This window comes from Xyrauchen texanus, chromosome 16, assembly GCF_025860055.1.
Source record: "Xyrauchen texanus isolate HMW12.3.18 chromosome 16, RBS_HiC_50CHRs, whole genome shotgun sequence".
Lineage (NCBI taxonomy): Eukaryota > Metazoa > Chordata > Actinopteri > Cypriniformes > Catostomidae > Xyrauchen > Xyrauchen texanus.
This window is the reverse complement of record NC_068291.1, coordinates 23,323,602-23,337,723: the sequence shown is the minus strand read 5'-3', so window position 1 is coordinate 23,337,723 and position 14,122 is coordinate 23,323,602. Positions and strand designations below refer to the sequence as shown.

General features: G+C 38.3%; 1 protein-coding gene across 1 annotated transcript in view; it reads right to left on the bottom strand.

Moving 5' to 3' along the window:
- The window catches only part of LOC127656664 (tectonin beta-propeller repeat-containing protein 2-like), a 29,363-nt gene extending 17,687 nt beyond the window's left edge, over window positions 1-11,676 (bottom strand). Inside the window, exons 1-10 of the mRNA XM_052145083.1 lie at window positions 11,552-11,676; window positions 10,799-11,056; window positions 10,547-10,675; window positions 8,898-9,029; window positions 8,578-8,735; window positions 7,915-8,221; window positions 7,595-7,727; window positions 5,638-6,099; window positions 4,483-5,231; window positions 3,292-3,475 (exon numbers count right to left, since the gene is read on the bottom strand). Coding sequence (XP_052001043.1) covers window positions 3,292-3,475; window positions 4,483-5,231; window positions 5,638-6,099; window positions 7,595-7,727; window positions 7,915-8,221; window positions 8,578-8,735; window positions 8,898-9,029; window positions 10,547-10,675; window positions 10,799-11,017 — 2,473 coding nt within the window. The 5' untranslated portion in view covers window positions 11,018-11,056; window positions 11,552-11,676. The remainder of the gene's footprint in view (window positions 1-3,291; window positions 3,476-4,482; window positions 5,232-5,637; window positions 6,100-7,594; window positions 7,728-7,914; window positions 8,222-8,577; window positions 8,736-8,897; window positions 9,030-10,546; window positions 10,676-10,798; window positions 11,057-11,551) is intronic.
- Window positions 11,677-14,122: the final 2,446 nt, after the last annotated feature.

Genomic DNA, 14,122 nt, shown 5'->3' with positions numbered 1-14,122 from the left:
TGAAGTAAATATAGCATAAAAGTTTAAATACGTTCTACACTGAATAAGTTTAAAGGAATAGTTCACCCAAAAGTGAAAATTCTCTCATGGTTTACTCACCCTTTCTTCTGCAGAACACAAAGATTTTTAGAAGAATATTTCAGCTTTGTAGGTCCGTATAATGCAAGTGAATGGGTGCCAAATGTTGACGCTCCAAAAAATCACATAGGTCAGCAGTCTTCAGAAGAGATTTGATAGGTGTGGGTGAGAAACAGATCAATATTTCAGTCCATTTTTATTTTAAATTCCCCTCCCTGCTCAGTCAATCTCCACTTTAACCCTGCATTCTAAATGGGATAAATCTGCCTCCAAAGGGGGACTGATTGTGGCCATAGGTGGAAATAGCGGGGTGTCGGGACCCCTAAAATATCATTAAAATATGTGTATCGTAAATAATATAATGATATATTCTTAAAATAATTGTTTAAGAAATAAAATAATACAAATGCAAACGGGGCAACAACAAAAACCTCTTGGTGTCCCCTTCAAAAATTGCTCTTGAGAATTGTTATGTTTATTGTCCCCCCCCAACATTTTGATGGAATTTTCGCCCCTGATTGTGGCCACCATGTTGAAGGGTTGTTCCAAACCGAAGGGCTCATAAATAGCTGATGAACACTTTGCTGCCGAGCAGACCGGAACCGGAGCATACGTCACAAAGCTTGAGGTTTGCTAAGTGTGATTTATTGTAAATTAAACCAGCTGCAACTGCATTATGCTTCTATAAACAAAAACGTGTGACATCCCTTCATCTTCATAGTCTACAAAGGCTTTTAATTATTATTATGAACTATTTATAATTTTAAAACCCTGGCTTTTTGTTTTAATCTGGTTAATGCTTGTGTTATTTCACTGGATAATTTATTCTAAATGAGTTTAAATAAAAATAATAATACACAATGGCATTTTATTTATTTAATAAATGCACTGTAGACTACATGTTTATTGATTTATTTTTTTATAAAAATTAATAAAATACATGAAGCTTAATTTGTTCATAAAGTCATAAAGATTTAAATTTGCATTCTGAAAGCAGTTAGTGATGCAAAATGATGTGTAAATCTTTCTGATGAAGTGCAGGTGTGACAGGGCGGAGGGCGGGCTGAGTCCTGATTTTACACACCCGGCCCCTTATCAGGCTAATCAAGCCTCCGAGAGGGATAAAGGCCGACTGCGGATGGTGGTGCGAGTGAGAGAGAGCGTTTATGGGCAGCTGTCCATCATATGTGTGTGTTTGTGTCTTTTGGTTCAGTTTTATATTAAAACTATTATTTATATCGTCAAGCCGGTTCTCGCCTCCACCTGCTGTAAAGGGGTATAAGGGAAAGGAGATGTTCATTAGCGTTAGCCATTGTGCGACAGCAGTGGCTCCTTTTGCTGGTTGGCTTGGATAGATGATACTGAAGTATGTTCCGAATTAATTATATTTTTGAGCCCTACATCCTTCAACCTTCCGAAGCTCTCACTCTGGAGGGTAAACACTCTGAATGGATTATTAAGGCAAAGGGATGAGCCCTTCTGAATCAAATGCACCCTAACTTCCACTTTCACATTCTTCTTCTTGCGTTTATGGTGATTCACATTCTTTATGAATATGCCCCGTAATGGGCAGGAAGGAGAATTTCTAGCAAACATTTACTTAAAAATTAATCTGTTTGTCACCCACACCAATCATATCACTTTTGAAGACATGGATTTAACCACTGTAGTCTTATGGATTACTTTTATGCTGACCTATGTGATTTTTGGAGCATCAAAATGTTGGCACCCATTCACTTGCATTGTATGGACCAAAGAGTTGAGAAATTCTTCAAAAATCTTAATTTGTGTTCTGCTGAAGAAAGAAAGTCATACACATCTGGGATGGCATAAGGGTGAGTAAACGATGAGATAATTTTCATTTTTAGAACTTGAAAATATGAAGTAAATTATAATTATGTACTCAATTCAAATATTTAAAATATAAGCTCTAGTTTCTAAGCAAATATATTTATGATTGTTTGTTATCTTTACAATGCGTCATGATGTACCATTCCTAAAGTAGAAAACCATGTCCTATTTATTCGCTAATTTGAGTACATTTCAAATGTAAATTTAGTAAGTATATAAATAAGTGCATTTTACTTACCAGCATTTGCCGGGCTTTAATAATTAATGATCTTGCATGGTTTCACTGTTGGCATGTTTATTTACGGCACTTTTTATTGCTGATTTTGATGATACGTTTGGTAACTTCTTGTTTTGTTAATTTTCTACTCTAAATTACCCATTCATTAGGGCTGCACGATTATGACAAAAATCATAATTGATGATTATTTCGCTTGATATTGTAATTGCGATTATTCTTTTAGATTAAAATACATTTTGTGGGGCAACTGCATGCCATATTCTTTATATAGGCTACACATCCAAAACAAGATGATAATTGTTCCTTAATTGCTTTATTGCATTAAATACAAGTGTTTTAAAAATATATATATATATTTTGAATAAATTATTTACAGAAAGTGTGCAACACAACAATGCTAGAATACAAGGTTGTTGTTTCTGATATGCTAAACTAATATTTTCTGATTGTATATCGCATGCATGCACATTTCTGATTGTCTATTGCAAGAATAGAATATATCTATATTGATGTAACTGACACTTTTCATGACTAGTTAATTACAGCAGCTGTAATTGTAATCTCAATCATTTTTTCGACTAATTGTGCAGCTCTATGTTCATGATCAAAAAAATTATGTTGATCGTTATGTCATTGTGTTTTGTGCGCCAAGTATTGAGGTCTGAGTTTGCAACTCTGTATCTTGTTTCAATCATTTGTAATGCAAGCTGATGTTGTCTATTAGACTATATAGCAAGCATTAAGCTTCTCTACGAAAGGCTAAAGTATGCCATGTGGTACGAGACAAAGGAAAGCTCAAAATGTGAAGTTCTCTAATGAAATGTTCATTTATTTTACTAAGTTTATTTAAGTACCATGTAGATTTGTATGTAAACGTTACTGTATTAACTCAAGTGAAATTTACTCACTTACTTTAATCAATATTATGTCATAAAATAAAGTTGATTTTATTAAATGTTTTACCATTCAAATTTACTTTAACAAAACTGTGTGCAAAAACTTGTAAAATAAATATTATTTTTATTAAAAGTAATAATTAAAAGTTTTTTTATTTTTAAATACAAAACATATCAAAACTAATCTTAGTCTAGAGTCCTCAAAACCATAAAAAAGTGCTTGCTTACCTGATGGGGACAAAGCCACCTGATGGACATTTTCCTCAAACTTTTGCCAGCTCAAGCTACTGTTTGGAAGACCGCTGCAGAAAAGTCCTCCTTTAAAGTCCAGACACCAGATATATCGGTCTGTCACGACTAGACTGAGGATGCCACAGCCAGGCCCACTGTAGCCCATCCAGCTTTCAGCCAACTTTAAAAAGAAATATATTTATAACGTTTTTGCACTTATGACTAGTACATCCTATATGGATCCATGGACATTACTACGGTGTTATAAATGTACATTTATGACAAGGCTTATTACAACCTTCCTACTTGTCTGTTACATGTTATTACTCATTTAATACATAATATTACAGAGTTTCTGCAGGTTTCATGAAGCTAAACTCAAGACTTTTTAAAGACCCTTTTAAGACCAACTAAACTTTAATATACAAAACTCAGAAAAATGTTTCAAAATTTTATTTTTAAATGTAAATAGACAGTTATACTAGGTATGGTAAGATTTAAAAGCTTACAAAATGATCTGTTGGTCCTTCAAATTGTACAATCAAGTTGTATATACATATACAACATTAAATACTGTTATATCATAGGGGGCCTGGGTAGCTCAGCAAGTGCTGACGCTGACTACCACCCCTGGAGTCACAAGTTCGAATCCAGGGCATGCTAAGCAACCACATTGGACCGGTTGCTAGGGAGGGTAGAGTCACATGGGGTAACCTCCTCATGGTCACTATAATGTGTGGTTCTCGCTCTCGGTAGGGTGCGTGGTGAGTTGTGCGTGAATGCCACGGAGAATAGCGTGAAGCCTCCACACACACTACGTCTCCACGGCAACGCGCTCAACAAGCCACGTGATAAGATGCGTGGATTGACATCTCAGACGCGGAGGCAACTGAGATTCGTCCTCCGCCAACCGGATTGAGGTGAGTCACTATGCCACCATGAGGACTTAAGAGTGCATTGGGAATTGGGCATTACAAATTGGGGAGAAAAGGGGAGAAATAAATAAATACTCTTCCATCATGAATCTAAGATATCTGGCTCCTACTTAAGATATCATTTTTTTAAACTCGCAGAATCTCTATATTATGCAAAAAAAAAAAGAATAAATTTTTATCTGATACTGGTCTGTTGACTTATTAGCTCCCAAGATGTTTCCCTCTTTAGAACCATGTTAGTCAGCTCTCTAACCTGATCAGCTTTGAGGAGCTGAGTCTCTTCATCCACTTTCTTCTTATCAGTTGAGCCCTGAAGACTCAGAGCATTTAGTCCATCGCCCAGACTAGCACTGGATGGCACTACGTGGGCATAGATGTCCTCCTCATCACTAGAGGGCGTTGGCTCGGGTTCAGGAGAGTAACCCATTGGCCTAATGGGATCATAAGACAAGTCCAAGTTAAAGTCACCATGTAAATTCTCTGTAGATTGTTGCGCAGAATCCTGCAGGGGGTCCTTTCCCTCCTTCATGTGTTCCTCCATAATGTCCTGATCATCAGCTGCCTGCATATATGAAAAGGTGCATTCCAAGAGTATGTCCACATCAGGAGTAGTTGCAATGTGGGGCTCATTTTCAGCAAATACATCCCCATTTTCAATATACGGCTGACACTCCATGTCTTGCAAAGGGAGAGATATCGGGCAAGGGGGTTGCGTCTCTGCTGTTTGGTTAACTGCAACCTGATCAGGCTCTAGGTTCTGGTTCAGTGAGGACTCTGGGGGGCTCTGAAGGGGGAAGACATCCAAACTGTGAGTTTCTTCGTAGACTGAACCCTCCTGGTCGGGCGAGCTGGTGCTGTGGAGGTCGAGGCTGCGGCACAGTAGGCTGATAGGTTCATAAGGAGGCTCGCTCATGGGTGTGTAAAGAACATCACTGCCTGCACCGTCCTGACTAAACATGCTCTCCGACCAGCTGCTGCACTCATTGACACAGTTCCCACTCTCTACAAAGTCACAGAGGAAAGGAGAAGATCATTGGACTCACAAAGATATATAAACTAGCGTTGAAGGAAAAATTTATGTCAACCTGAAATGGCATTTGCAACCCATTTCACATTTTACTGTGACATATTTCTGAGAGAATATTTCACAAGAAAAAACACAAGGTGGGATTTTATCCATCAACAATTTATTGGATCATAAAAATTAGACCTGGAATGTATTTATAGGGTCAATTTTAATTTCATGTTGTCTACTGTTCAGTTAGAATAGTTAGACTCTGCATTGTTCAGCCTCAAGAGTGCTTTTATCACATTTTGATGTCTTCCCAAATATCATTGTTGTTTTATGTGATGGCATAATATCCTAACATGGTGAGTGCTACATGTGATGCAGCTTTGAAACTCTTACCATGCCTTCTCCTCTTGCCCTTCTTCTTCAGCTTGATGGCCTTGACCACCAGTTCCTGCTGGAAATCCTCCTGGGTTATCGTGCTGTATCGGCTGGAGGAGAGCTCTGAGGTGGATGCATCTGTGGCTGTCAACATCCCCTGAGCACTTTCCCATGATGTGATGGAGCTGCTGCGACTGTGGGACTCCAGCGTACCCAAGCTAACCTGCTGCTGCTCCTCTACATCATCAGTGACCTCCAGAGCCTCGACAGCTTGACTGAATTCCTCATGCTGCTGCTCCTCCTGCACCTCCTCCAACTCCTCAACCCCCTCACGCACCTCCTCTGAGCTAGGACTTGCTTGAGTGTCCTGCTCTGTAATGATGGACATGGTTCTAATTGGCTGAGCTGTTTCCACGGCACCGTTAGGGGGCGGCAGAATGGTGGGTGTGGAAAGAGGGGATCGGTAGGAGTGGTCAAATACTGAGACAAAGAGAGAGAGAAATCAAGAGAAAAAGATAGATTAGTATACATTGGTAGGGCCCTATGATTTCCACATTCCACTGGAATCATAGAATCCAGTCATAAAAAGGAATTAAATATAAAATGCGGAATGTCAAAATTTGGGATTAAATTAATGTATAAATGCACAAATAATCAAACTTGTTTGATGATATAACCACAAAAGGCTGAGATTTAATTAAACAAATAGCCTATATGGTCTGCAAGAACTGCGTGCTTCAACAGTAAGTGAATGCGAGAAGGCACTGCTTATACACTAACCGCATCATTAACGTGTGCATTAATCACAAAGAGCAGAGCACTTTATTCACTGTGAAGCATGTAGCACATGCACACTTTATATTTATATAATTTAATCATAGCTTTTTGAAGTTTAATAAGCAAATTAGCGAACTGCTTTTCCTGAAGTGGGAAGTGAAGCCTTCAAAAACATCTGATTTTCTGCCAAAATGTCCAAATAAAAGCCCATTTAACTAGAAGCATGAAATTGAAAAAATGTGACAGAAATAATGTATGACTTTTTTTTATAGTAAAATGTAATATTCAGTATAATATTAGTAGTAGTAATAATAATATTCCAATAATACTTACATTATATTAAAGCAATATCACAATCAAAAGTTTAATCACTGTTTTCGTTAATACTGTGATGCTCAACTGTGCAGCATTGTATAATGACAAAATAATAATAATAAAATCAAATAAAAAAATGTAATGTGGGGTTTTGGATTGTGCTGTGATGATCAGTATAGACGCTCTTCATTCAATAAAAAATAATGCAATGGTATGTTGAAAATAAATGTTTCTGTTTTTATTTGATTAATATTCAATTAATTAATTTGATTGGACTGTTTATTTTTATGATAAAATGTAATTAAACTTTAAAACCCAGAATTCATAGAAGATAAAAGAGAAAACACAAAATTTTAGGAAAAAATCAAACGAAATTGGGAAAAAAATCTAACAGATTTCATAGGGACTAACATTGGTCCCCAAATATATTTGTAAACTTAAGTCACACTTAAGACACACTTAAAAAAGTAAGCAAAAGCACACTATTTGAGCAAAACATCAAACTCAGGGACAGAAGATTTGCTAATCATAATAATGGACAAAAATAATAATAATTGCAAAATTGGCTATGAAAACTTCTGAGAAAAAGCATAAATTCTTTGCAGATTTTATATGTCTCGTGCTATCTTATGCAATAAAATCCATAGTTTTTTTAAGTGTGTGTGAGAGGGAGAGAGAGTGAGAGAGAGAAATGCATCAACAAACATTTCATACGAAGATATGATTCAGACCATTTCATTCTATGAAGCACGACTAGGTGAAAACATAACAATTATTACAGTCCCAATGGCAAAACATGCTTTTTCCCCTTAATATCTGAGTACTGCTGATGGAGCAGAGTGCATGACTAAAACATCATTATGTCATCAGAACTGTTACTCACAGTTGGAAAGCAGTCCCTCAGAGCAATTTGAGATCCGCAGAATGTCCCGATCTCCTTTCAGAATGAAGATTTCATTCTCAGTGCATGACACAGACACTATATCTCCACTGCTTTCCAATCCTCCAATGATTACCTTAGAAAGAATGAGAAACAATATCACAAATAATCTTTGCATTGACAAACACTCAAAGTACATTTCAGTTAAGATGCTGATTGATCGATTGTAAGTAAATCTTCAGACTGAAACAATAAAAAGTTTTGTTATAGACTGACTCAAACTGAATTTTATTTACATAGAGATCTAGAATAAATATTCATACCTGATTGGTGCAGTCCACAACATAAACACTGTATTCATTCCAGCTGAGGACCCAGCCCTCTTTCAGGAAGCAGCTAACCAATCCCAACTGTCTTTCTGAAGGTCTGTAGCCACCGGTAGGGCCTGAACGTGGGAAGAGCTCAAACTGAGGTACTTCCTGATTAAAGAGGGGCTTTAGGACGTGTGTCTCCCCCACACGACCTCTCACATCAGTCCTCCAAAGACGCAACCCTGGCCTGGCAGCATAAACCACCAGATCACTCTGCTTGCACAGAGCTGGCTGGAAGCAGGCACCATACTTGCCATTGCTTTAAAAAGAAAGACAAATATCAAGAAATGTACATAAGTGGGTTAAGTTACTGAGCTTAAAATCACTACTAATGAACTAATGGGAGGGAAATACGCGTAAGGGGCCGTTCACGCAGAATGCGTTTAAGTCTGTTTGCACTGTTTTTCATTTGTTTTTCTATGTAAACATGCGATAGACAGACATCTTGAACAGTTGCACCATCGTGCCAAGTTAAAATATATATATATTTTTTAAATGAGTCTTGAGACACCTGCGTTCTGCTCCATTCATTTAGCTTTTTAAGGTGCGAGGACAAGTTCTAACTCTAACACTTGAGCGTCACTTTCAGGAAAACATGGGTTGAGGGTGTCATACCTTTTTCGTGGTTTAGTGCCCAGCTGCTGATGCGACTGCTCTTGTGTATAGAAGAGCACTGATCGCTGATGGGATGAAATCAGAAGGACTTTCTGACTGTACTCCAACTGAACTATTGCTGAAGGCTCTTCAAAGAGAATCACTGGGTTACACACTCCCTAAAGAACACAGCACATGCACACATTCTCAGCCATTAAACACTGTGAACATTTCTACACTCCAAAACTGTCACTTGGGTATATAAGAATGCCATGAATATTTAGAAGGGCTGGGCCTAGCAAAGACATGCTTTAAGACATTTGACCCAAAATAAAGCTAACCTGGTCCAGGTCCACAGCAGAGTAGACCACCTTCCCTTTATCATCACCAGAGAAGAGCTTCATACCATTAGCACTCCATGCTAGAGCTGTAATTGTGCTTTTGTGCAAGCCCACCACATCAAACCTTCTCAGCTGCAACAAGACCACACAATTAGTGTGACAACATGCCTGCTTTACCAGTTTATTACTTTACAATCTTCTTTTATCGGATCAGTTAAACATCTTTGCACTTTATGCTCATTTATTATGTGGACAGTAGGACTGGGTGATATGCCAATATACTGGATATTGTGGTGACGATATAAAGTGTTAATCTATACAGATTATCGATTATATTGAGCATATCACGTGTGTAAAAATCCATGTGCTTCACATGAGACTTCATGAAATATGGACTGGGTTTTTCCAGCATTGAAAATTGTTCTGCTGTCACCCAAGCAAATTCAATGACATTCATCTTGTTATAGGCGCTTCAAAAGCAATACATATGCTTCTCATCTTACAGGCGCATTTGATTCATGAGAGTGTGGGGCACGTTATTTCGGGAGCACACAAGTGCGAACGGGTCCAGCAGGCTTCCCAAAATTTGAACTTCAAAGACAGGAGGAAGAGCGGCATCACTCGTGCAATCATTTCTGACCCATGAAAAACACTTATGGAAAAAGAGATCTCCAAAGAATGGGACGACACACAAACAAGTCAAGAAAATGAAGTGGCGGGGGCCTGGGTAACTCAGCGAGTATTGACGCTGACTACCACAAGTTCAAATCCAGGGCGTGCTGAGTGATTCTAGTCAGTTCTCCTAAGCAAACAAATTGGCCCGGTTGCTAGGGAGGATAGAGTCACATGGGGTAACCTCCTCGTGGTCGCTATAATGTGGTACTCGCTCTCGGTGGGGCACGTGGTGAGTTGTGCGTGAATGAAGCGGAGAATAGCGTGAAGCCTCCACACACACTACGTCTCCACGGCAACGTGCTCAACAAGGCACGTGATAAGATGCGCAGATTGACGTCTCAGATGTGGAGGCAACTGAGATTCGTCTGCCACCCAGATTGAGGCGAGTCACTACGCCACCACGAGGACTTAGAGTGCATTGGGAATTGGCCATTCCAAATTGGGGAGAAAAAAAAATGAAAAAAAAAAGAAAATGAAGAGGAGCTTGTTATTAAAACAGGTGTGACATCTGTGGTGTGCAAACTGTGTTGTACAATGATTATTAGTCATAATACAAGCAATCTGTTTTACAACCTCAAAATGAAGCATGCAAACCATTTTCATTTATTAAATGGTTATTAAGTAAATACATTTTTATTGATTTTCCAGAAAACTTTTACTATATTGTGATATATATCGATATATACATTTTGGTCATTTTGCCAACTCCTAGTGGACAGAAAAAAAGTTTTTTTGAACCACTGCTATACTTTGAATAATGATGTTACACCACATTTTAACCTTTATATTTGCAATTACACACATGTAAAGTTAAACTGATATATATAATGAAAATATCATGGAATCTTTGTCTCAACAATTTCAAGTAAAATAAATAACAATTGTAAAAAAAAAAAAAACTCTTCACTTTAATGTCTCTCGTTTAATAAAAAACCCTTGGAACTTGGTTTGTTTATTAAGAAACGCAGCTGTACCTGTTTATTTCTGCCAGGTAATGGTGACACAAGCTGAAAGAAAGCAACTCTGCCTGACGCTGTCCCAACAGCCACAAGATCATCAAAACAACTCAGCAACTTCACTGCAGTGATGGCCTCACATTTCCCCTGTTACAAAAGAATACAGTTTTATTACATTTTAAAACAAAACAAAAACAACACCTCAACAAAAGCCTCATTTCAGATCAACTGTAAGTGCAGACATATGTGGAAATAGCACTGCTGTCTTACCTCTAAATTGTATTTATTCATCTGGCTCACTCTCCTGCAGTAAAGATACAGCATGCCAATGCTGCTGCCGATTGCTATATAATCAGTGTTGCTGTCCAAAGCAGTCAAGTAGACCAGCACAGAACGGAAACCTTTCTGCACTTTAGCAGGTATGGCATTGAGAAGGTAGTAGAGGGGGCAAAACTCCCTCAAGGGGAGTGGTGCTGGATTAGTTGTCATGTTTACCCTATGGATCTGTGTTCCCACTGATGGAGAAATCTGGGCAAATAAAATAACATACATTTTCAAATACAGAATTATAAAATGTCTATGCACAGCTAACCAATCAGAACAAAAAGGGTGTATTTACCAGCACAGTGCAGTGACAGATGCATGGTGAAGAGAGAATCACAAGACAGTTTTAACCATACTAACCACATAATTCACTCGAGCACTATAGTATATAAGCTTGATCATGATATGCGTTTAAGCAGCACAGTACGCTTCCATTGCATTGTGTTACTTGTGGCCTGTGCACTAGTACAGGCAGGGTAACAATGAGAAGTTATTCACACCAGTGTTCATCTTTCCCTTTCCCGAAAGCAAGTCAGTGATACAATTATTCAGTTTCTATTTCAAAGCGAAGCTGCATATAAGTACAAAACAATACATATAGTTTTCAGTTATCTGTAGATGGGCAGGTTGTCTAGTTAACGAGCTGTCCACATGCATAAACTACTTGAGCTTTCACCCGATATTGGAGACTAAACTTACCACCGGGAAAAGTTCACATTAATTCTGAACAGTAATCCTTTTTACAGTTTGTATTGGGGCGATCTGTTGACATTTCTGCTGCTCTGACAGTTAGCTCTTGTTGACAATAACACGTGACTTCTTCTTTGTTTAGGCTTTGACAGAAACGCGACGCCAGCGACACCTACCACAGCGGAAGTGAAAACGCATCACTAAATGTCTGTGAGCCACATCCAATATGTGTATATATATACACTCACCTAAAGGATTATTAGGAACACCATACTAATACTGTGTTTGACCCCCTTTCGCCTTCAGAACTGCCTTAATTCTACGTGGCATTGATTCAACAAGGTGCTGAAAGCATTCTTTAGAAATGTTGGCCCATATTGATAGGATAGCATCTTGCAGTTGATGGAGATTTGTGGGATGCACATCCAGGGCACTGAAGCTCCTGTTCCACCACATCCCAAAGATGCTCTATTGGGTTGAGATCTGGTGACTGTGGGGCCCATTTTAGTACAGTGAACTCATTGTCATGTTCAAGAAACCAATTTGAAATGATTTGAGCTTTGTGACATGGTGCATTATCCTGCTGGAAGTAGCCATCAGAGGATGGGTACATGGTGGCCATAAAGGGATGGACATGGTCAGAAACAATGCTCAGGTTGGCCGTGGCATTTAAACGATGCCCAATTGGCACTAAGGGGCCTAAAGTGTGCCAAGAAAACATCCCCCACACCATTACACCACCACCACCAGCCTGCACAGTGGTAACAAGGCATGATGGATCCATGTTCTCATTCTGTTTACGCCAAATTCAGACTCTACCATCTGAATGTTTCAACAGAAATAGAGACTCATCAGACCAGGCAACATTTTTCCAGTCTTCAACTGTCCAATTTTGGTGAGCTCTTGCAAATTGTAGCCTCTATTTCCTATTTGTAGTGGAGATGAGTGGTACCCGGTGGGGTCTTCTGCTGTTGTTGCCCATCCGCCTCAAGGTTGTGCATGTTGTGGCTTCACAAATGCTTTGCTGCATACCTCGGTTGTAACGAGTGGTTATTTCAGGCAAAGTTGCTCTTCTATCAGCTTGAATCAGTCGGCCCATTCTCCTCTGACCTCTAGCATCAACAAGGCATTTTCGCCCACCGGACTGCCGCATACTGGATGTTTTTCCCTTTTCACACCATTCTTTGTAAACCCTAGAAATGGTTGTGCGTGAAAATCCCAGTAACTGAGCAGATTGTGAAATACTCAGACCGGCCCGTCTGGCACCAACAACCATGCCACGCTCAAAATTGCTTAAATCACATTTCTTTCCTATTCTGACATTCAGTTTGGAGTTCAGGAGATTGTCTATCTATTTGTCTGTCTGTCTGCCTGTCTGTCTGTCTGTCTGTCTGTCTGTCTGTCTGTCTGTCTATCTATCTATCTATCTATCTATCTATCTATCTATCTATCTATCTGTCTGTTTGTCTGTCTGTCTATCTATCTGTCTATCTATCTGTCTGTCTATCTCTCTGTCTATCTATCTATCTATCTATCTATCTATCTATCTATCTATCTATCTATCTGTCTATCTGTCTATCTATCTGTCTGTCTGTCTGTCTGTCTGTCTGTCTGTCTGTCTGTCTATCTATCTATCTATCTATCTATCTATCTGTCTGTCTGTCTGTTTGTCTGTCTGTCTATCTATCTATCTATCTATCTATCTATCTATCTATCTATCTATCTATCTATCTATCTGTCTGTCTGTCTGTCTGTGTGTCTGTCTGTCTGTCTGTCTGTCTATCTGTCTGTCTGTCTGCATGTCTGTCTGTATTTCTGTCTGTCTGTATGTCATTCTATCTATTATGTACATTAATCTATTCATGATGACCTACTGAAACTATTTTGCGCAGCTAATACAGTTTTTGTTATTCGCTTTGGTACTATTTTCAAAAGTAAGGTGTACATTTTCAAAAGTCTTAGTACAAAAATCCAAACTGATCACACTTGTAACACAGCTAGTCATTCTTTCAAAACATGATCCCATGCTTTCATTACAGTTATACATTTTTCAGTCCACATAATCATTGTTTCAAAAGCCAGATTATTGTAATATGTAATGAGAACATTTGGTTTAATCACAGAAACACAACAGTATGATCTTCTTTCAACTTAGTACTTTTAACAATCACTTCATCCAAAAGCAAAGAATGCAAGATACATGTTTCAAATCGGCCTTAGAAGTGCTGAAATGAATATGCTACAGTACTATAAAAGACAGATTACACAGTTTTCACATTAGGCAATACACTTACATTACCCAACATTTACATAATCTATAATTTCCAAAATATCCATCATATGTGTAATCAAGTGAAGGATCAATGAAGACATCCTCTACAATCATTTGGGCAAATTACTGTAGTTTTTATTTTTCAGATATAATTGTAACATAGGTATACTTTCTATAATGAAATGTAACTAAATGAGAACAAAACATAACATTTAATGCACACATTACATTAGTTTGGATCAAGCCTGTCTTGAGCATTTGGCCATAGATTCTCGTCCACATCACAATGAATGTTATACCTTGGGAAA